The 23,991-nt window shown below is 45.2% G+C and overlaps 1 protein-coding gene across 1 annotated transcript in view; it reads left to right on the forward strand.

Annotated features, from left to right (window-relative positions):
* The window catches only part of TMEM178B (transmembrane protein 178B), a 281,216-nt gene that overhangs the window by 83,646 nt on the left and 173,579 nt on the right, over positions 1-23,991 (forward strand). The window contains exon 3 of the mRNA XM_056517768.1: positions 21,390-21,503. Within this exon, the coding sequence (XP_056373743.1) occupies positions 21,390-21,503 (114 nt within the window). The remainder of the gene's footprint in view (positions 1-21,389; positions 21,504-23,991) is intronic.

A 23,991-nucleotide genomic window follows, 5' to 3' on the forward strand; every position in this document is an offset into this window, starting at 1 on the left:
AGAGAAAATACTAGATGTATCGGGTACGTCAAATCCTCATCTGCTTTTCGGCGCAATAGGGTAAATAGGTTAGCCGGTTGGAAAACTCCCCTCTGGTTCTATTACATTCTTTGTAAAAAGCGGCGCCAGGGGCTATACGTGCATGTTAATATGGGAATCTGCGCTTTTAATGGTCGATGAAATTTTTTTTTTTGCAAATTTACGTAAATTTTTTGCTTAAACTTAGATCTAATCGGTAAAATTTTGATGCAATCTACAATGTGCTCATAAATTCCCCTATGCAAGGAGATGTATAATGGACCCGAGCCTTGGGGTTGCTATTTAATTTTTCATATTTTGTGAATAGTGGAAAAAATGTAAAATATTTCCAAAAATATTTCATAAATAATAATAAAAAAAATTAATAATAAAAACATAATAATAATTAAAAAAATATATCATAATAGTAATCATCATTATAATAATGATAATAATAGTAATAATAATAAAAAAAATATATAATAATAATGATAAAAAATATATAATACTAAATATCATCATCATAATAAAGATAATAATAGTAGTAATAATAATAATAATAATACAAATATATAATAATAAAATATATAATAATAATAATAATAAATTGGTGACACATTTCCTTTAATCGTATACTTGGGACTCCAATAGTTATGTCTACCTAAAACTGTAGGCGCAAATTCTCTCTGGGAATGTTGGGAAGACTCCTGGGGAAAAAAAATGGTATCCCCTGGTGTACCAGAAGGGTAGGTATATCATTTTAGTTCACTTTCTTTCTTTTAGTTCACTTCCCTTAGTTAGGGTTGAATAAGATGGCAGGGATGGTGAGAAGTGCGCATCGGCACATTTGTTCTGTATTTATTTAGGACGTTTAGTATTAGTATTTTAATGGGCCTAAGGGATTTGGTCTGAGATCTGTGTTTGCTTATGGGGTCAAATCTGAGGTCTTTGTCTAGTAGTTTTAGAGTCTGTGCATTAATTTAGGGTATCTGGAATTTGTGGTTTTAGGGGGTCTGGTCTGGGGTCTGTATTTAGCGTATGTAAAGTCTATATTCTTCTAGGGGCTGATCAATGGTCTGCATTTATCTAGAGGTTTGGGAATCTCTATTAATCTAATGGGTCTGAGCTCTGTATTTTAGGTAGTCTGGATCTATCTAGGAGTTCAAGGGAATGTATAAATTTAAGGGCTTTTGTTTAAGGGGTTTAAGGGGTGCCCCACGGGGCCTGACGAAGCACTGATTGCGCGATATGGACCGTCGTCCATCCCACTCCCCCACTCCACCTGTTCCTGTCCCCTCCCCCGCCTGACACATCGCGAGATGTTGAACATCTCGTGATACAATAAAGAATTTGTACTACACGTCAAGACCGGGTGAGTGCTCCATTCTTTGGTTTATCTACATTGGATGCATATCCTACATAAATGGGTTCGGCATAAGGGAAAAAATTTCGCCCACACTGTTTTTATGAATCTCCTGCTGTCCATTATCAAAAGTCGGCAGGTATTTTCGCTTTTATAGTACATATTCGAATCCCTTGCCAGACCTTACAGTTCTACCAGGTTTTATCTCTATAGATAAGACACATGGCGAGTGTTTATGGTGATTAATATGGGTCACTGATAGTAGCTACGCTTTGTAATGATCCTGTGTAGAGCCTTCGGCTTGGGCCCCCAGGGAGCTTCCATTAACATGTTTTCAGGAGACGACAGCGTTTGAGTTAAATTATATCCTTTATCTCCAGCTCCCTCCATTGCCTCGGGCACTCAGAGGAGATAGGACGCTTCATTCATTACCAGATCATGTGGATCTCTTCACAGGATGAAAATATTGTATTCTGCATAAAATATTTCATCTCCTTGTTGTGACATCATATATACGGGCATGGATATAAGGACTGTGCACAGAAAGGGTTACTGATAAAAGGGGCTTCAGATTGGAGCATATATTAGATGGTCTATCATTTACACTAATATACGTTCAAAGGCACCACAATGGGAACCAGCTTTGCCCACTGTTACCTAGTATATATGGCCTTTTGTAAAACCTTTTAGCTCCTATGCAGTAACTGGTCGGTAATGGATGGGTGGTACTGATCAGTGTATTTTGGCCCCTTATTTGCCGCTTTTTTTGTCTCCAACCCTAAGAGCAGTACCATCTGTATGGCCATGATGATGGCTCCGGGTATATGCGATGACTCCTCTTCTTTCCAGATCTCATAAGCCCTCACAATCCTTTTATTATTTCTTGCTCCTATTTCTCCTTTGAAGAAGAAGAAAATTTTTAAAATAACACCTATAACCAATTTTATGGGTTCTACCATGCAAAAAAGGTCGAGATCAACTAGAGATGCTAGAAAGAGATATCACGGACCAAAATATAGGATGTATAGGAAGTATGGGCCAAACAGTGAAACATGTACATGTAGCATCTGTTTGGTATTGGATTCATTATGTGGCCATGCAGTCTATTGTCCACCAAATGCATAGATGTCAACATGGTGGAGAATAGATTGTGTGGCCATATGCTATATTGTGTATTGTAATATTATAGAAAGTCTCAAGTTGGTTTTTTAATGTCTTGGGTTTGAGTGTTCATCATTTCGCCATGACATTTTCATGGGTTTATTGACTCTATTCATCAGGTCATTGATCTTTATTTTATTCGTTCCCTTTTGAATATTGTGGTCTGTTCCAGTGAGTTACAATTTCTTATATGTTTGGAATAAGGTTAAGCTTCAGTCTGGTCATTCAGAAATGTACTACGTACCCACTTTTGTGGTTTTCTGGTCTCCCCTTCCAAATGGGGCGTGTTCGACCACCAGCACCGCACTTGGCAATATCTGGCTCTCCAATGGAGCTGCATAGAGAAAACATGTCAGCCACGGTCATTGAACACACTTCATTTAGAAAGAGAGCAGGGGCCCCATACGGGAGATACTGGAAGGGCCCAACAGTCGGACCCCCGGGATCAGACACTTATCCTTAGGATAGGGGATAGGTTTTTGTATTCTGGAGTACTCCTTTAAAGGAAATCTGTCACAAGTATCACCTGAACTAACCTGTCGGTACCGACAGATAGTGCAGGTGACACTCATGACAAAGGTACTTACCTTGTTCTGTCCCGTGGCGGGGATCTCCAGTAATTTCCTCTATTAGCTCCAGTCCCAGAAGCCAGCTTGGTGCACGGGCGGAGCTTACTGACATCACCACTGCTGCAAGACCCTGCAGAGAGCAGCAGCGGCTTGGGGCATGGGGGGAGCTTAGTCACCGCTGCTGCTCCCTGCTGGGTCCCGCTTGTGAGAGAACAGCAGCGATGACATCACTAAGCTCCACCTGTGCCCCAAGCCGGGTGCCTGGAGCGGAGCTAACGGAGATTACCAAAGATCCCCACCACGGAACGGGACAAGGTGAGTACCGTTGTCATCAGTGTCACCTGCACTTTCTGTCGATACCGACAGGTTAGTGCAGGTGACACTGGTGACAGATTTCCTTTAAGCTTTAGTCCGGTCGTCCAGAAATCCACCCGCTCTTTTTCTCTTTTTCTACATTAAGGTTTAATATTAATTTTATATTTTTTTTAATTGTTTCATTTTTTTTTATTTAATTTTTGTTTTTCAAGTTTTTCTTGGACAAGTTAAGGATAAATAACTACCGTTCTCTCTATCGATCGTTTTTTTGTGTCTGGGGAGCTCCACCGAGAAGTTCTAGGCTTAGTAGTGTAGCTATAAAAGAGCCCATTGGCATTAGCAGGAATTGCGCTTTTGCTGTAATGAGGGACGATCCGCAGTAATTATGTCACTTGCTAATGCTGCCGAGTCAGCTATTTACCGAGCAACCATGATGACCCTTCTCTACAGGATCATAAAGATCAGGTTTATTTTTCGTGATTTATTGTGCAGTTGGATGACCTGGTGGCTTTTCTACCGGTTTTACGTGCATCGAAAGCCTTTTATCCTATGATAAGGCTTATATAGTGCACAGATGAGCCGGGTGTAACAATGCTCTGCCAAAAAATCCAATTAAAAAAAAAATATGTTCTGAGTAAAAGCAACTTGAAGCTCCTCGAATGAAAATACATCTGAAGCAGCGCCCTCGCTTACTATGTTAAACTTAAAATACTGTAAGGGTATTATAACAAGTGCATAGATAAGAGGAGGGTACTGGGTGCCAAGGGGGGCCAACAATCCAAAAAATCTTATCCAAAAATAATAATTTGGTGGGTAGGACAGAGGGAATAACCACAAGCCCCTGGTCCAATCAAAATTCTGAAAAACTGCCCCCACCTATCATGTTAAACTGGCATTTTTCTATGTGGCAGAGGGGACTTTAGGCTGGAGTTTTGCTAGGGGAGTTTGCCCTGGTGTCAGGAGATGCCTACATACAGCTTTTGGCCCCCAGGACCAATCTTTTTGAGTAGTCTGAAAGTTCCCACAGATTCCTCCATATGGTCCATAGATGTGTTCCTCATTGATGCCCCCCATAACAATGTATAAGGTACTCTTTCCGTTACAGAAGATCCACCAGCACTAATTCCTCTCCCACATTGGCTGGCTCATCTGCAACACATTTTTCACCCTTTTCTTTTTTTAGTAGTCCAAAAAGTTTCCGCAGATTTCTCCAAGTGGTCCATAAATGTGGTCCTCATCGATGCCCCCCATAAAAATGTATTAGGCACTCATTCCATTACAGAAGATCCACCGTCATCCACGCCACATTGGTTGGCTCAGCTTCAACAAATTTTTACTTCTTTTTGAGTAGTTCAGAATGTTCCCACAGATGGTCCGTAACTGAGTTACTCATTGATAACCCCATAACAATGTATTAGTCTTTCATTCCATTATAGACGTTCCACCAGTTCACACATCTCTTCCACATTGGTTGGTTCAGCTTCAACAAATATTTTACTTACTTCTTTTTGAGTAGTCCAAAAAGTTCCCACAGATTCCTCCAGATGGTCCACAGATTGGTTCCGCATCGATGTCCTCATAACAATGTATTAGCCACTCATTCCATTACAGAAGATCCACCGTCATCCATGCCTCGTCCACATTGGTTGATTCAGCTTCAACAAATTTTTACTTACTTCTTTTTGAGTAGTCCAAAAAAGTTCCCACAGATTCCTCCAGATGGTCCATAGATCGGTTCCTCATCAATGCCCCCCATAAAAATATTAGCCACTCATTCTATTACAGAAGATCCACCATCATCCACGCCTCGTCCACATTGGCTGGTTCAGCTTCAACAAATTTTTACTTCTTTTTGAGTAGTCCAAAAAGTTCCCACAGATTCAGATCATCCTTAAATGTGTTACTCACTGATGCCCCCATAACAATGTGTTAGGGACTCATTCCATTGGAGAAGACCCACCAGCACTCATACCTCTTCCACATTGGCTGGCCTAGCCTCACGCAGTACTTAAACACTGTAGAGAGTCATGAGGGCCACACTATGTGGTCTCCTGAGGGCCTTGTTATGTCTTAAAGGGATACTCCGCCCCTAGACATCTTATCCAAAGGATAGGGGGTAAGATGTCTGATCGTGGGGGGTCCCGCCACTGGGGACCCCCGGAATCTCAGCTGCGGCACCCCAGACATCCGGTGCATGGAGCGAACTTTGCTCAGTGCTGGATGACTGGCGATGCAGGGTGGAGGCTCGTGACGTTACAGTCACGCCCCGCTCGTGACGTCACGGCCATGCCTTCTCAATGCAAGTATATGGGAGGGGGCGTGACGGACGTCACGCCCCCTCCCATGGATTTGCATTGAGGGGGCATGGTCGTGACGACATGAGCGGGTCGTGACTGTGACGCCACTAGTGTTGCTCGCGAATATTCGCAATTCAAATATTATTCGCGAATATCGCATATTCGCGAATTCGCGAATTTCGCGAATATAGCGCTATATATTCGTAATTACGAATATTCTTTTTTTTTTTTTTTTTTTCTTCAGAGTACACATCACAGTGATCATCCCTCTCTGCTTCCAGGTTGTGTGGTGTAAAGAAGGCTCTAATACTACTGTGTGAGACTGCCGGGTGGAAATTCGCATATGCGAAAAATTAACATATGCTAATTTTCGCATATGCGAATTTCCATAAGTGTTGATTTTTCGCATACGCGAAAATAAAACGAGGATATAACGAATATGCGAATATTCGCGAATATATGACGAATATTCGTCCATATATTCGCGAATATTCGCGAATTCGAATATGGCCTATGCCGCTCAACACTAGACGCCACGTGACTCTGACGCTGTAGCCAATGCTCTAAAGGAATGCCGGGTGCAGCAGGGAGATCACGGTGGTCTCCAGTGGCGGGACCCCCGTGATCAGACATCTTATCCCCAATCCTTTGGAAAGAGGATAAGATGTCTAGGGTGGAGTACCCCTTTAAGTTGTCTCCGGTCAGTTGTCCTCTGTGGCACTAACTGAGATATGACTTACTCCTCGTCGTCCATGCCAAGAAGTCTCCCTGCCCTCTTGGCACTCGGATGCTACTTATGTATGTACATGTTCTCAGAAGGATTTCAGAATTCACTTAGATCCGAAAGGTCACATCCTGTCATGTTCTGTAAATGTGTCACAGCGTTTTTCTGTCATTTTATTGCTTCGGCAGCAAAGTCTGACTTTACGGCGGAATTTTATTAGACGGCCATTAGGAATTCTGATCGAGTGAAAAAAAGAAAAAAAAGAAATTTGCAAGAAATGATAAAAAAACACAACACTAAGAGAGCGAAGTGTCTCCCACCGCATCTATACGGAAGTTCATTTTATTCTTAGAAGATATAATTAATTGACTACTAATATAACCGGACTAATAAAACTTTCAGGCAGAGGCCGTAAATCCACTTTAACAGCCATCACAGGTTTTTTTGTTTTTCGGTTTTGTAGCGTGGAGGGATCTGATTGATATCATATAATGTATATATATATATTATTGTTACCTGGTTGGCGTTATCTGCCCTGGTTCAGAGTATAGTTAGGCCTGAGTCTGATCAGCTGCTGGGGTCAACTCTCCCAATTTGCTTTTTCTGCTGTAGATTGGACATTACTCAGAATTTTTTAATTTCCTTACCCCCCCCCTACACACCAGCACTGGAAATCATCAGTACAAAACAATGAAACCTCAATATAGCTTGTAACCTAGCTTTTATTTAGAGACAGATAGATGGATGATAGATAGATGATAGATAGATAGATATGAGATAGATAGATATGAGATAGATAGATAGATAGATAGATAGATATGAGATAGATAGATATGAGATAGATAGATATGAGATAGATAGGTAGATAGATAGATAGATATGAGATAGATAGATATGAGATAGATAGATATGAGATAGATAGATAGATAGATAGACATGAGATAGATATGGAGTAAAAAACTGTGGCACTCCAATTCGGTGAAAAAAGTGTTGTCTTTATTCAGTCCTCAGTGAGCTACGTTTCGGCAACCTCACGCTGCCACTTAAGGCTTGATAATGGCAGTGTGATGTTGCTGAAATGTAGCTCACTGAGGACTGAATAAAGACAACACTTTTTTCACCGAATTGGAGTGCCACTGCTTTTCTATCCACATTAACTTTGGATCCCTGACCGTATCAGCAACAGGGGCACCCGTGCATCTTTCTATTTGGAGTGCCGCTTTCTTCTATTGTAAATAGATAGATATGAGATAGATAGATAGGTAGATCGATAGATATGAGATAGATAGATATGAGATAGATAGATATGAGATAGATAGATAGATATTAGATAGATAGGTAGATAGATAGATAGATAGGTAGATCGATAGATATGAGATAGATAGATATGAGATAGATAGATATAAGAGAGATAGATAGATATGAGATAGCAAATAGATAAAGACAGCACCTCAGTCGTCCAGAGTAGAAGAAGAAAATGAAAATGGGGTGCTCGCATTCCTGGAACCTGGGCAGTGTGCTGCTGTATTCTCCTGCTTGTGTATATTTAGCTTAGCTGCATGCACCTGTATGCTGGGTCCATGTAATAGTTGTGTATCAGTGTGTGCTGGCCAACTTATCCTTTTTTGTATTGCACATATGGGGAGAGTGGCTACCTCCATGTTGGTTCCTGCACCCCACCCATATAAAAGGTGCTGGATGTTTCAGACCTTACAAGCCTGGTAACTGACTGCTCAGAGGCACATTCAAAGTGTAGGGTCCGTCCCATTGATGTCACCTTATCGTGGTGGGATGGTACACACTATTTGGCCAAAGGGTAAGCGAAGCACTTCAACTTTTCATTTTTCATTATAACCATATAGCATTTAACATTGCGTCTATATCTTTGTGCTAGCAGTGTGCTGCTGTATTCTCCTGCTTGTTTATATTTAGCCTAGCAGCATGCACCTGTATGTGCTGGCCAACTTATCAATTTTTTTTTAGATAGATAGATATGAGATTTTATTTTATTTTTTATTTCTGCTATAATTACATTTTCATGTTACCAACAGTAATATCCATACAGCCAATAATTTCAGACCTCGGAAGATTAGAAAATGTTTCTTTTTTTCTGCTCTATAGTATATGAACCTTATTTACCCCCTTTCTTCTCTTTATAGCACCTCTTGTTGTTATACATTGAGATGATCAATGGTAATATACTGAAAGTGCTGGGTATGGGGAAAAACCTGAGAAAACATTGATAATCCATAAATTGTGTGCATCGTGGTCAATAGTAGATGTCACGGTATCGGCCGGAGTATAAAATATGTGGACTGCGCCTTTGCTGGTTGCTTTGTGTGCAACTTCAGTGTCCAACATTGGGGGAGATTTATCAAAACCTGTCCAGAGGAAAAGTTGATGATTTGCCCATAGCAACCAATCAGGTCGCTTCTTTCATTTTTCACAGGCCTTTTCAAAAATGAAAGAAGCGATCTGATTGGTTGCTATGGGCAACTCAGCAACTTTCCATTGGACAGGTTTTGATAAGTCCACTCACCAGCATTCGGAAGATTTAGTTCCGAACGCTGTGCGTGCTCTGTGGGGTGGGGCCACCATGCCCCCTCCCATAGACTTACATTGAGAGGACGGTGTGTGATGTCACAAGGGGGCATGGCCAGCCCCCGCAGCGCACGCTCAGCGTTCAGAACTAAATGTTCCGAACGCTGGCCAGTGGAGTACCCATTTAAAACTTCAAGAAAAACTTTTGTGCACTTTTTCCACCGGACATTAAAACATTCCATGACCTGCTCACAGTGACCGGCCTGCAGCTTCACTCTGTCTATAAAATGACAGAAAATGATCACAACTTGACCACACGTCGGCCACACATCAAACACAATATGAGGTTCTACTCTTGTAGACCTTATCTAACCAAAAAAAATGTACCTTACTTAAATGGGTTTTCCGGTGCTCCAGCGTTCTGAGCGTTTTGTGCAGAGCCGGAGGCCGTGATTGTGATGTCATGGCCATGCCTAATGTGACATCACACCACACCCCCTCCATTCATGTCTATGGGAAGGGGCGTAGCGTCACGTCACAAGAGGCGTGGCAGTGACATCACAATGCCGGATGCTGCGGGAGATCGCGGGGAGCCCTAGCAGCGGGATCAGACATCTTATCCCCTATCCTTTGGATAGGGGATAAGATACCTAACAATGGAATACCCCTTTAAAGTGGAACTGCAGGCCGGTCACAGTATCTGTAAAACAACAGAGAATTACCATATTTTCTTGTTAGGTGAGAAGAATGGAGTCGTATTGCTGTGTATGACCACACGTTGGCCACACATTAAACACAATATGAGGTCCTAATCTTGTGGACTTTATGTAACCAAAATATTTATGATAAAGAATTTACCTCGTATTCCAGGTCGGTTACAGTTCCTGTATCTGTAAAACAACAGAGAATTATCATAACTTTTTGTTAGGTGAGAAGAACTGAATTACTGTATATTGCTGTGTATGACCACACGTTGGCCACACATTAAACACTATAAGAGGTCCTACTCTTGTAGACTTTATCTAACCAAAATATTTATGAAAAAGAATTTACCTCACTTACAGTGGAACTGCAGGCCGGCCACAGTTCCTGTATCTGTAAAACAACAGAGAATTATCATAACTTTTTGTTAGGTGAGAAGAACTGAATTACTGTATATTGCTGTGTATGACCACACGTTGGCCACACATTAAACACTATAAGAGGTCCTACTCTTGTAGACTTTATCTAACCAAAATATTTATGAAAAAGAATTTACCTCACTTACAGTGGAACTGCAGGCCGGCCACAGTCCCTGTATCTGTAAAACGACAGAGAATGATCATAAGTTTTTGTTAGGTGAGAAGAATTGAGTCGTATTGCTGTGTATGACCACATGTTGGCCACACATTAAACACAATAACTTTTGTAGACTTTATCTAACCAAAAGAATTTACCCTGCTTAGAGTAGAGCTGCAGGCCGGTCACAGTCCCTGTATCTTTGAACCGGCAGATAATGATCATATCTTCTTGTTAGGTGAGAAGAACTGAATCATATTGCTGTGTCTTGATCACGTGTTGGCCACACATCAAACACAATATGAGGTTCTACTCTTGTGGTTTAAAATAAAGAAAATATTCATGAAAAATAATTTACCTCGCTTAACAGGTCGGTCACAGTCCCTGTATCTGTAAAACGGCAGAGAATGATCCTAACTTCTTGTTAGGTGAGAAGATTTGAGTCGTATTACTGTGTTATAACCACATGTTGGCTACATAACAAACACAATATGAGGTTCTACTCTTGTGGACTTTATCTGACCAAAATACTTAAAATGAAAAAGAATTTACCTCGCTTAGGTTGGGTCCACACCACCTTTTAGCCATCCGGCTGCAGGATCCGGTGGGGAAATTTCTAAACCGGCCGCAGCCGTTTCCCTGCGGGACCCGCACTGCATCTCTTAAAAAAAATGCGCAGACCGGAATCAGGTAGTGACTCTGGTCGGTTCATTTGTGCACTGTATCCGGTATTATGGCCAAAATGAAAGTGTGGTATGCCTCGGTTTTAAAGGGGTACTCGCGTGGAAAACTTTTTTTTTTTTTTATCAACTGGTGCCAGAAAGTTAAACAGATTTGTAAATTACTTCTTTTAAAAAATCTTAATCCTTCCAGTACTTTTTAGGAGCTATATACTACAGAAGAAATGCTTTTCTTTTTGGATTTCTCTGATGTCACGACCACAGTGCTCTCTGCTGACCTCTGCTGTCCATTTTTTGGAACTGTCCAGAGCAGGAGAAAATCCCCATAGCAAACATATGCTGCTCTGGACAGTTCCTAAAATGGACAGCAGAGGCAAGCAGAGGACACTGTGGTCATGACATCAGAGAAATCGAAAAAGAAAAGCATTTCCTCTGTAGTATACAGCCCCTAAAAAGTAGTGGAAGGATTAAGATTTTTTAATAGAAGTAATTTACAAATCTGTTTAACTTTCTGGCACCAGTTGATTTGAGAAAAAAAAAAAGGTTTCCACGGGAGTACCCCTTTAAGTTCAGCAATAAAACTGATGCAGCGTAAAAGTGAGGCGATCGGAGTCACTATCTGACTCCGGTTGGCGCATTTATATGAAAGAGCAGCGTGGGTCCGGCAACGGCCGGTTTTGAAATTTCCCTGGCAACCAGATGGCTAAAACCTGGTGTGAATGCACCCTTAGACTGACTCAGACCGGATTGTATTAGGGATCGACCGATATCGTTTTTTTAGGGCCGATACCGATAATCGGTGCAGGTTAGGGCCGATAGCCGATAACTTATACCGATATTCCGGTAAAAGTTATCGGCTATTTAACCCCTTGCAGATCATTGATTTAAAGCGGGGACATAGGCCGCCGCCGCCACCACCCGCTTCTCTCCCCTACCTGTCAGGGTGGTCCGGGCCATCCATCCATCGTTCCTGTAGTGTCCGGGGGCATTCCGGGTGGAGGGTGGTCCGGGCTGTCCTTCTTCTCCGGCGGTCATCTTCTCCACTCCAGGCAGGCTCCGGCCTAGTACACTGCATACACGCCGCTGCGCAGTGACGCCCGTGCGCAGCGACGCACCTGACGTCACGGCGTAGCGGCGTCTATGCAGCGTACTAGGCCGGAGCCTGCCTGGAGTGGAGAAGAAGACCGTGGGAGAAGAAGGACAGCCCGGACCGGTTCACCCGGAACGCCCCCGGACACTACAGGAAGGATGGATGGCCCGGACCACCCCCATTATGGGTAAGTTTAATTTTTTTATTGACTCGGAGGGTGGGGGAGGGGCCCGACCGGTATAGCGGTATGGGCAAAAATCCATACCGGTATACCGCCTAGCATCACGGTGGGGGGTGCGACGCGGTGCGGTGGGTCGGGGGTGCGGTGGGTCCACGGGGTGGCGGTTGCGGTGCGGTGGGGGCGGTGCGGGGGGCGTTGCATTATCGGGTTATCGGCAAGATAATTGCCGATACCGATAATGCCCAAAATCGTGATTATCGGCCGATAATATCGGCCATACCGATAATCGGTCGATCCCTAGTTTGTATCTAACTATGTCTGTAAAATGACAGAGAATGATCATTTATAACTTCTTGTTAGTCATATTGCAAAACTTGCTGTGTATGGCCACATGTTGGTCACACAACAAACACAATATTAGGTTCTATGCTTGTGGACTTTATGTAACCAAAATATGAATTATAAAAAATAAAGAATTTACCTCGCGTAAAGTGGAACTCCAGGCCACTCACAGTCCCTGACAGAGAATGATCATCTATAACTTCTTGTTAGTCATATTGCAAAACTTGCTGTGTATGGTCACATGTTTGCTGCAACAAACAGAATATGAGGTCCTACGCTTGTGGACTTTATGTAACTGAAATTTTTCTAAAAAAAAATTTACCTCGCTTAACAGGTCGCTCAGAGTCCTTGTATGTGTAAAACAACAAAGAATGATCATAACTTCTCCCTTCTAGGTGAAACAAATGGGGTTGTATTGTAAAAATTGCTTTGTTTTGACCACATGTTGGCCACACATCAAACACTGTTCTACTTTTGTGGATCTTACCTAACCAAAATACTTAAGATGAAAAAGAATTTACCTCACTTAGAGTCGAACTGCGGGCCAATCACAGTCACTGTATCTGTAAAATGATTATAATTCTTTTTAGATGAGAACAAAGTCGTATTGTAAAAATTGCTGTGTTCTGACCACACGTCGGCCACATAGCAAACCCAATATGACGTCTCACCCTTGTGGACCTTACCCAACCAAAATAGGTTTGATTAAAAGGATTTTACCCACCTACTGTTACGCCGAGCGCTCCGGGTCCCCGCTCCTCCCCGGAGCGCTCGCTTCACTCTCCCCGCGGCAGCGCTCCGGTCACGTCCTCTGACCCGGGGCGCTGCGATTCCACTGCCAGCCGGGATGCGATTCGCGATGCGGGTAGCGCCCGCTCGCGATGCGCACCCCGGCTCCCCTACCTGACTCGCTCTCCGTCTGTTCTGTCCCGGCGCGCGCGGCCCCGCTCCCTAGGGCGCGCGCGCGCCGGGTCTCTGCGATTTAAAGGGCCACTGCGCCGCTGATTGGCGCAGTGGTTCCAATTAGTGTGTTCACCTGTGCACTTCCCTATATCACCTCACTTCCCCTGCACTCCATCGGGGATCGAGAGCTTCTAGCCATTAAATTAGCACTTGAGGAATGGAGGCATCTGCTGGAGGGATCAAGTTCTCCTGTTATTATCTACACCGACCACAAGAACCTCTCCTACCTCCAGTCTGCCCAACGGCTGAATCCTCGCCAGGCCCGGTGGTCTCTGTTCTTTGCCCGATTTAATTTTGAGATTCACTTTCGTCCTGCCGATAAGAACATTAGGGCCGATGCTCTCTCTCGTTCCTCGGATGCCTCAGAAGTTGAACTCTCTCCGCAACACATCATTCCACCTGACTGCCTGATCTCCACTTCTCCTGCCTCCATCAGCCAGACTCCTCCAGGAAAGACCTTTGTTTCTCCTCGCCAACGCCTCGGAATCCTCAAATGGGGTCACTCCTCCCATCTCGCAGGTCATGCGGGTATCAAGAAATCTGTGCAACTCATCTCCCGCTTCTATTGGTGGCCGACTCTGGAGACGGATGTTGTGGACTTTGTGCGAGCCTGCACTATCTGTGCCCGGGATAAGACTCCTCGCCAGAAGCCCGCTGGTTTTCTTCATCCTCTGCCTGTCCCCGAACAGCCTTGGTCTCTGATTGGTATGGATTTTATTACTGATTTACCCCCTTCCCGTGGCAACACTGTTATTTGGGTGGTCGTTGATCGATTCTCCAAAATGGCACATTTCATCCCTCTTCCTGGTCTTCCTTCTGCGCCTCAGTTGGCTAAACAATTTTTTGTACACATTTTTCGTCTTCACGGGTTGCCTACGCAGATTGTCTCGGATAGAGGCGTCCAATTCGTGTCTAAATTCTGGAGGGCTCTCTGTAAACAACTCAAGATTAAATTAAATTTTTCTTCTGCATATCATCCCCAGTCCAATGGACAAGTAGAAAGGATTAACCAGATCTTGGGTGATTATTTGCGACATTTTGTTTCCTCCCGCCAGGATGACTGGGCAGATCTCCTCCCATGGGCCGAATTCTCGTATAACTTCAGGGTCTCTGAGTCTTCCTCCAAATCCCCATTTTTCGTGGTGTACGGCCGTCACCCTCTTCCCCCCCTCCCTACTCCCTTGCCCTCTGGTCTGCCCGCTGTGGATGAAATTTCTCGTGACCTTTCCATCATATGGAGAGAGACCCAAAATTCTCTCTTACAAGCTTCATCACGCATGAAGAAGTTCGCGGATAAGAAAAGAAGAGCTCCCCCCGTTTTTTCCCCTGGAGACAAGGTATGGCTCTCCGCTAAATATGTCCGCTTCCGTGTCCCTAGCTACAAGTTGGGACCACGCTATCTTGGTCCTTTCAAAATTTTGTGTCAAATTAATCCTGTCTCTTATAAACTTCTTCTTCCTCCCTCTCTTCGTATCCCTAATGCCTTTCACGTCTCTCTTCTCAAACCACTCATCCTCAACCGTTTTTCTCCCAAATCTGTTCCTCCCACTCCTGTTTCCGGCTCCTCGGACATCTTCTCGGTCAAAGAAATTTTAGCTGCCAAAAAGGTCAGAGGGAAAAATTTTTTTTTAGTGGACTGGGAGGGTTGTGGTCCTGAAGAGAGATCCTGGGAACCTGAGGACAACATCCTAGACAAAAGTCTGCTCCTCAGGTTCTCAGGCTCTAAGAAGAGGGGGAGACCCAAGGGGGGGGGTACTGTTACGCCGAGCGCTCCGGGTCCCCGCTCCTCCCTGGAGCGCTCGCTTCACTCTCCCCGCGGCAGCGCTCCGGTCACGTCCTCTGACCCGGGGCGCTGCGATTCCACTGCCAGCCGGGATGCGATTCGCGATGCGGGTAGCGCCCGCTCGCGATGCGCACCCCGGCTCCCCTACCTGACTCGCTCTCCGTCTGTTCTGTCCCGGCGCGCGCGGCCCCGCTCCCTAGGGCGCGCGCGCGCCGGGTCTCTGCGATTTAAAGGGCCACTGCGCCGCTGATTGGCGCAGTGGTTCCAATTAGTGTGTTCACCTGTGCACTTCCCTATATCACCTCACTTCCCCTGCACTCCCTTGCCGGATCTTGTTGCCTTAGTGCCAGTGAAAGCGTTCCTTGTGTGTTCCTTGCCTGTGTTTCCAGACCTTCTGCCGTTGCCCCTGACTACGATCCTTGCTGCCTGCCCCGACCTTCTGCTACGTCCGACCTTGCTTTTGCCTACTCCCTTGTACCGCGCCTATCTTCAGCAGCCAGAGAGGTGAGCCGTTGCTAGTGGATACGACCTGGTCACTACCGCCGCAGCAAGACCATCCCGCTTTGCGGCGGGCTCTGGTGAAAACCAGTAGTGGCTTAGAACCGGTCCACTAGCACGGTCCACGCCAATCCCTCTCTGGCACAGAGGATCCACTACCTGCCAGCCGGCATCGTGACAGTAGATCCGGCCATGGATCCCGCTGAAGTTCCTCTGCCAGTTGTCGCTGACCTCACCACGGTGGTCGCCCAGCAGTCACAACAGATAGCGCAACAAGGCCAACAGCTGTCTCAACTGACCGTTATGCTACAACAGTTACTACCACAGCTTCAGCAGTCATCTCCTCCGCCAGCTCCTGCACCTCCTCCGCAGCGAGTGGCCGCTCCTGGGATACGCTTATCCTTGCCGGATAAATTTGATGGGGACTCTAAGTTTTGCCGTGGCTTTCTTTCCCAATGTTCCCTGCATCTGGAGATGATGTCGGACCTGTTTCCCACTGAAAGGTCTAAGGTGGCTTTCGTAGTCAGCCTTCTGTCCGGAAAAGCCCTGTCATGGGCCACACCGCTCTGGGACCGCAATGACCCCGTCACTGCCTCTGTACACTCCTTCTTCTCGGAAATCCGAAGTGTCTTTGAGGAACCTGCCCGAGCCTCTTCTGCTGAGACTGCCCTGTTGAACCTGGTCCAGGGTAATTCTTCCGTTGGCGAGTATGCCGTACAATTCCGTACTCTTGCTTCAGAATTGTCCTGGAATAATGAGGCCCTCTGCGCGACCTTCAAAAAAGGCCTATCCAGCAACATTAAAGATGTTCTGGCCGCACGAGAAATTCCTGCTAATCTACATGAACTTATTCACCTAGCCACTCGCATTGACATGCGTTTTTCCGAAAGGCGTCAGGAACTCCGCCAAGATATGGACTCTGTTCGCACGAGGCGTTTCTTCTCCTCGGCTCCTCTCTCCTCTGGTCCCCTGCAATCTGTTCCTGTGCCTCCCGCCGTGGAGGCTATGCAGGTCGACCGGTCTCGCCTGACACCTCAAGAGAGGACACGACGCCGTATGGAGAACCTCTGCCTGTACTGTGCTAGTACCGAACACTTCCTGAGAGATTGTCCTATCCGTCCTCCCCGCCTGGAAAGACGTACGCTGACTCCGCACAAAGGTGAGACAGTCCTTGATGTCTACTCTGCTTCTCCACGTCTTACTGTGCCTGTGCGGATGTCTGCCTCTGCCTTCTCCTTCTCTACAGTGGCCTTCTTGGACTCTGGATCTGCAGGAAATTTTATTTTGGCCTCTCTCGTCAAAAGGTTCAACATCCCGGTGACCAGTCTCGCCAGACCCCTCTACATCAATTGTGTAAATAATGAAAGATTGGACTGTACCATACGTTTCCGCACGGAGCCCCTTCTTATGAGCATCGGATCTCATCATGAGAGGATTGAACTTTTGGTCCTCCCCAATTGCACCTCGGAAATTCTCCTTGGACTTCCCTGGCTTCAACTTCATTCCCCTACCCTGGATTGGTCCACTGGGGAGATCAAGAGTTGGGGGTCCTCTTGTTCCAAGAACTGTCTAAAACCGGTTCCCAGTAACCCTTGCCGTAACTCTGTGGTTCCTCCAGTAACCGGTCTCCCTAAGGCCTATATGGACTTCGCGGATGTTTTCTGCAAAAAACAAGCTGAGACTCTACCTCCTCACAGGCCTTATGATTGCCCTATCGACCTCCTCCCGGGCACTACTCCACCCCGGGGCAGAATTTATCCTCTCTCTGCCCCAGAGACTCTTGCCATGTCCGAATACGTCCAGGAGAATCTAAAAAAGGGCTTTATCCGTAAATCCTCCTCTCCTGCCGGAGCCGGATTTTTCTTTGTGTCCAAAAAAGATGGCTCCCTACGTCCTTGCATTGACTACCGCGGTCTTAATAAAATCACGGTTAAGAACCGCTACCCCTTACCCCTCATCTCTGAACTCTTTGATCGCCTCCAAGGTGCCCACATCTTCACTAAATTGGACTTAAGAGGCGCCTATAACCTCATCCGCATCAGAGAGGGGGACGAGTGGAAAACGGCATTTAACACCAGAGATGGACACTTTGAGTATCTGGTCATGCCCTTTGGACTGTGCAACGCCCCTGCCGTCTTCCAAGACTTTGTCAATGAAATTTTTCGTGATCTGTTATACTCCTGTGTTGTTGTATATCTGGACGATATCCTAATTTTTTCTGCCAATCTAGAAGAACACCGCCAGCATGTCCGTATGGTTCTTCAGAGACTTCGTGACAACCAACTCTATGCCAAAATTGAGAAATGTCTGTTTGAATGCCAATCTCTTCCTTTTCTAGGATATTTGGTCTCTGGCCAGGGACTACAGATGGATCCAGACAAACTCTCTGCCGTCTTAGATTGGCCACGCCCCTCCGGACTCCGTGCTATCCAACGCTTTTTGGGGTTCGCCAATTATTACAGGCAATTTATTCCACATTTTTCTACCATTGTGGCTCCTATCGTGGCTTTAACCAAAAAGAATGCTGATCCCAAGTCCTGGCCTCCTCAAGCAGAAGACGCCTTTAAACGACTCAAGTCTGCCTTTTCTTCGGCTCCCGTCCTCTCCAGACCTGACCCTTCCAAACCCTTCCTATTGGAGGTTGATGCCTCCTCAGTGGGAGCTGGAGCTGTTCTTCTACAAAAGAATTCTTCCGGGCATGCTGTCACTTGTGGTTTTTTCTCTAGGACCTTCTCTCCAGCGGAGAGGAACTACTCCATCGGGGATCGAGAGCTTCTAGCCATTAAATTAGCACTTGAGGAATGGAGGCATCTGCTGGAGGGATCAAGTTCTCCTGTTATTATCTACACCGACCACAAGAACCTCTCCTACCTCCAGTCTGCCCAACGGCTGAATCCTCGCCAGGCCCGGTGGTCTCTGTTCTTTGCCCGATTTAATTTTGAGATTCACTTTCGTCCTGCCGATAAGAACATTAGGGCCGATGCTCTCTCTCGTTCCTCGGATGCCTCAGAAGTTGAACTCTCTCCGCAACACATCATTCCACCTGACTGCCTGATCTCCACTTCTCCTGCCTCCATCAGCCAGACTCCTCCAGGAAAGACCTTTGTTTCTCCTCGCCAACGCCTCGGAATCCTCAAATGGGGTCACTCCTCCCATCTCGCAGGTCATGCGGGTATCAAGAAATCTGTGCAACTCATCTCCCGCTTCTATTGGTGGCCGACTCTGGAGACGGATGTTGTGGACTTTGTGCGAGCCTGCACTATCTGTGCCCGGGATAAGACTCCTCGCCAGAAGCCCGCTGGTTTTCTTCATCCTCTGCCTGTCCCCGAACAGCCTTGGTCTCTGATTGGTATGGATTTTATTACTGATTTACCCCCTTCCCGTGGCAACACTGTTATTTGGGTGGTCGTTGATCGATTCTCCAAAATGGCACATTTCATCCCTCTTCCTGGTCTTCCTTCTGCGCCTCAGTTGGCTAAACAATTTTTTGTACACATTTTTCGTCTTCACGGGTTGCCTACGCAGATTGTCTCGGATAGAGGCGTCCAATTCGTGTCTAAATTCTGGAGGGCTCTCTGTAAACAACTCAAGATTAAATTAAATTTTTCTTCTGCATATCATCCCCAGTCCAATGGACAAGTAGAAAGGATTAACCAGATCTTGGGTGATTATTTGCGACATTTTGTTTCCTCCCGCCAGGATGACTGGGCAGATCTCCTCCCATGGGCCGAATTCTCGTATAACTTCAGGGTCTCTGAGTCTTCCTCCAAATCCCCATTTTTCGTGGTGTACGGCCGTCACCCTCTTCCCCCCCTCCCTACTCCCTTGCCCTCTGGTCTGCCCGCTGTGGATGAAATTTCTCGTGACCTTTCCATCATATGGAGAGAGACCCAAAATTCTCTCTTACAAGCTTCATCACGCATGAAGAAGTTCGCGGATAAGAAAAGAAGAGCTCCCCCCGTTTTTTCCCCTGGAGACAAGGTATGGCTCTCCGCTAAATATGTCCGCTTCCGTGTCCCTAGCTACAAGTTGGGACCACGCTATCTTGGTCCTTTCAAAATTTTGTGTCAAATTAATCCTGTCTCTTATAAACTTCTTCTTCCTCCCTCTCTTCGTATCCCTAATGCCTTTCACGTCTCTCTTCTCAAACCACTCATCCTCAACCGTTTTTCTCCCAAATCTGTTCCTCCCACTCCTGTTTCCGGCTCCTCGGACATCTTCTCGGTCAAAGAAATTTTAGCTGCCAAAAAGGTCAGAGGGAAAAATTTTTTTTTAGTGGACTGGGAGGGTTGTGGTCCTGAAGAGAGATCCTGGGAACCTGAGGACAACATCCTAGACAAAAGTCTGCTCCTCAGGTTCTCAGGCTCTAAGAAGAGGGGGAGACCCAAGGGGGGGGGTACTGTTACGCCGAGCGCTCCGGGTCCCCGCTCCTCCCTGGAGCGCTCGCTTCACTCTCCCCGCGGCAGCGCTCCGGTCACGTCCTCTGACCCGGGGCGCTGCGATTCCACTGCCAGCCGGGATGCGATTCGCGATGCGGGTAGCGCCCGCTCGCGATGCGCACCCCGGCTCCCCTACCTGACTCGCTCTCCGTCTGTTCTGTCCCGGCGCGCGCGGCCCCGCTCCCTAGGGCGCGCGCGCGCCGGGTCTCTGCGATTTAAAGGGCCACTGCGCCGCTGATTGGCGCAGTGGTTCCAATTAGTGTGTTCACCTGTGCACTTCCCTATATCACCTCACTTCCCCTGCACTCCCTTGCCGGATCTTGTTGCCTTAGTGCCAGTGAAAGCGTTCCTTGTGTGTTCCTTGCCTGTGTTTCCAGACCTTCTGCCGTTGCCCCTGACTACGATCCTTGCTGCCTGCCCCGACCTTCTGCTACGTCCGACCTTGCTTTTGCCTACTCCCTTGTACCGCGCCTATCTTCAGCAGCCAGAGAGGTGAGCCGTTGCTAGTGGATACGACCTGGTCACTACCGCCGCAGCAAGACCATCCCGCTTTGCGGCGGGCTCTGGTGAAAACCAGTAGTGGCTTAGAACCGGTCCACTAGCACGGTCCACGCCAATCCCTCTCTGGCACAGAGGATCCACTACCTGCCAGCCGGCATCGTGACACCTACAGTGACTGTGACCTACCTGCATCTCCACTCCTCATGTACCATGACAGAATAATCATAACTTTTTGTTACGAGAAAATATCCACATGTGGGCCAATCTTCAAACACTTTATAAGGTCCTATTTTTCTGGACCTTACCTAACCAAAATAATTATGATGGAAAAGAATTTACCTCGCTTTAAGTAGAACTGTGGGTTGATCAAAGTAATGGTATCTGTAAAATGGTTATAACTTCTTGTAAAGTTAGAAGAACGGGTTCATATTAGAAAAAATTGCTTTGATTTGACCACATCTTTTCTACCATGAACCACAATGTGAGCTCTTACTCTTCCCCATCGACTCTACCTAACCAAAAAACACTTATGATAAAAAAAATAAGAATTTACCCCCCCCCCCCTCCCCCCTCTTTACATAAGATGAATAGGAAATAGTTTTTTGTGGATACATGTATTAATGGACTTTTTGTGTTTCTTTCCTAGGGGACATTGAGCGATGCTCGTTCATCAAGTATCACTATTCCTCAGCCACTATTCCCAAGAACCTCACGTACAATATTACCAAGACCATCCGGCAAGACGAGTGGCATGCTTTGCGTAAGTACCCGGTGCTTACATTCCTGGTATTTGCCTAGCTTTGGTATAGATGGTTTTAGAGGTCTTTGGTGGACCTGGATCTGGTTTCAGTACATCTTGGCTCTGTAGCCTTAACTGGTGGTGACAATGCTCCTCTTGGCTTGGTAAATTTGATGGCAAAGGTGGTTCTTATTTTGTGACTGTTTGTGTCACTTTTTTATGTATAGTAACTACAATTGTAAGAAAATGTAGGAGAAAAACAGACTAAATTGCTTCCAATTTTGGGTCTACCATAGAGGCTTGATGCTATGAGGCCATTGGTGGAAACGGGCAAATAATTGGTTGCTTTGTTTGCCTTGACATTGTCCTAGCAACTTTTTAAGTCTTAAGCCTTAAGCCCAGATAAAAAAATTTGTATGAAAAAAAATGGATCGTTGGGCATAACTTTAACACTTTGTGACCCAGTTTGGTGACTTCAACACCTTCTAAGTTTGCATAAATCTTATGTTGGCCGCCAAGTCTTCTTGGCGCAGGTGCTGTTTTTTTTTTCTCTCTCTCACGCTATTGGAATTCTCAAGTGATTAGTCCCAGAGGGGACTAATTGTGACAGAAATCTGATTCCTGATGATGGAAATTAAGGAACGGCAAAGAACTGACTACTTGGATTTTTCCTTCTGAGAGCATCTTCAAGACATGATCTCCAACAGGTGTCTCTCCAGCTCTTGCGAAACTACAGCTTCCATCATGCCCTGACAGCCTGTGCCTAGAGTGGCAAAAATCCATGCACCAACCCTGGTTTCAGTTTTTTTTTATTTACCCTAGGGTAGGGATCCCAGCATTAGTAGCCGTGCAGTATATCCAACATGAGGGTGGAATTGTGTGGCAGTGTTGGGCTAGTAGTAGTAGCACAGTATTATACATGTTTAACAAGGCTGGAGTTGTGAGACTGTGGGGGTAGTAGTAGTCCAGTATGATACATGATGGACTAGGCAGGAGATGTGAGACTGTGTAGGGCAAGAAGTAGTAGCAGAAGCAGTACCATATGGAACATGATGGACAAGGCAGGAGATGTGAGACTGTGCAGGGTATTAGTAGTAGTGCAGTATGATACATGATGGAATAGGCAGGAGATGTAAGACTGTGTAGGGCAAGAAGTAGTAGGAGCAGCAGTGCCGTATGGAAAATGATGGACAAGGCTGGAGTTATGAGACTGTAGGGGTAGTAGTAGTTTTTGTAGTAGTAGTTGTAGTAGTAGTTGAAGTAATAGTAGTAGTAGCAGCAGCAGTAGTAGTAGTAGTAGTAGTAGTTGTTGTAGTAGTAGTTTGTAGTAATAGTAGTATTTGTAGTAGCAGTAGTAGTAGTAGTAGTATTAGTTGTTGTAGTATAGTAGTAGTTATAGTAGTAGTTGGTAGTAATAGTAGTAGTTGCAGTAGTAGTTGTAGTAGTAGTTGTTGTAGTAGTAGTTGGTAGTAATAGTAGTAGTTATAGTAGTAGTTGGTAGTAATAGTAGTAGTTGCAGTAGTAGTAGTAGTTGTAGTAGTAGTTGGTAGTAATAGTAGTAGTTGTAGTAGCAGTAGTAGTTGTAGTAGCAGTAGTATTAGTAGTAGTAGTTGTAGTAGCAGTAGTAATAGTTGTAGTGGTAGTAGTTGTAGTAGCAGTAGTAGCAGTAGTAGTAGTAGTAGTAGTAGTAGTAGTTGTAGTTGCAGTAGTAGTAGTTGGTAGTAATAGTAATAGTTGTAGTAGCAGTAGTATTAGTAGTTGTAGTAGTAGTATTAGTAGTAGTAGTTGTAGTAGTAGTATTAGTAGTAGTAGTAGTTGTAGTAGTAGTAGTAGTAGTATTAGTAGTAGTTGTAGTAGCAGTAGTAGTAGTAGTTGTAGTAGCAGTAGTAGTAGTTGTAGTAGTAGTAGTATTAGTAGTAGTTGTAGTAGCAGTAGTAGTAGTAGTAGTTGTAGTAGCAGTAGTAGTAGTAGTAGTTGTAGTAGCAGTAGTAGTAGTAGCTGTAGTAGTAGTAGTATTAGTAGTAGTTGTAGTAGCAGTAATAGTAGTAGTTGTAGTAGCAGTAGTATTAGTAGTAGTAGTTGTAGTAGCAGTAATAGTAGTAGTTGTTGTAGCAGTAGTATTAGTAGTAGTAGTTGTAGTAGTTGTAGTAGTAGTAGTAGTAGTAGTAGTAGTTGTAGTAGCAGCAGTAGTAGTAGTAGTTGTAGTAGCAGTAGTAGTAGTAGTTGTTGTAGCAGTAGTATTAGTAGTAGTAGTTGTAGTAGTTGTTGTAGTAGCAGTAGTAGTTGTAGTAGCAGCAGTAGTAGTAGTAGCAGTAGTAGTAGTAGTTGTAGCAGTAGTATTAGTAGTAGTAGTTGTAGTAGCAGTAGTAGTAGTAGTTGTAGTAGCAGCAGTAGTAGTAGTAGTTGTAGTAGCAGTAGTAGTAGTATTAGTAGTAGTAGTTGTAGTAGTTGTTGTAGTAGTAATAGTAGTGGTGGTTAAGCTAGTAGTAGATAAGCAGTTGTGCAGGAC

Source organism: Hyla sarda, chromosome 4, assembly GCF_029499605.1.
Source record: "Hyla sarda isolate aHylSar1 chromosome 4, aHylSar1.hap1, whole genome shotgun sequence".
Classification (NCBI taxonomy): domain Eukaryota; kingdom Metazoa; phylum Chordata; class Amphibia; order Anura; family Hylidae; genus Hyla; species Hyla sarda.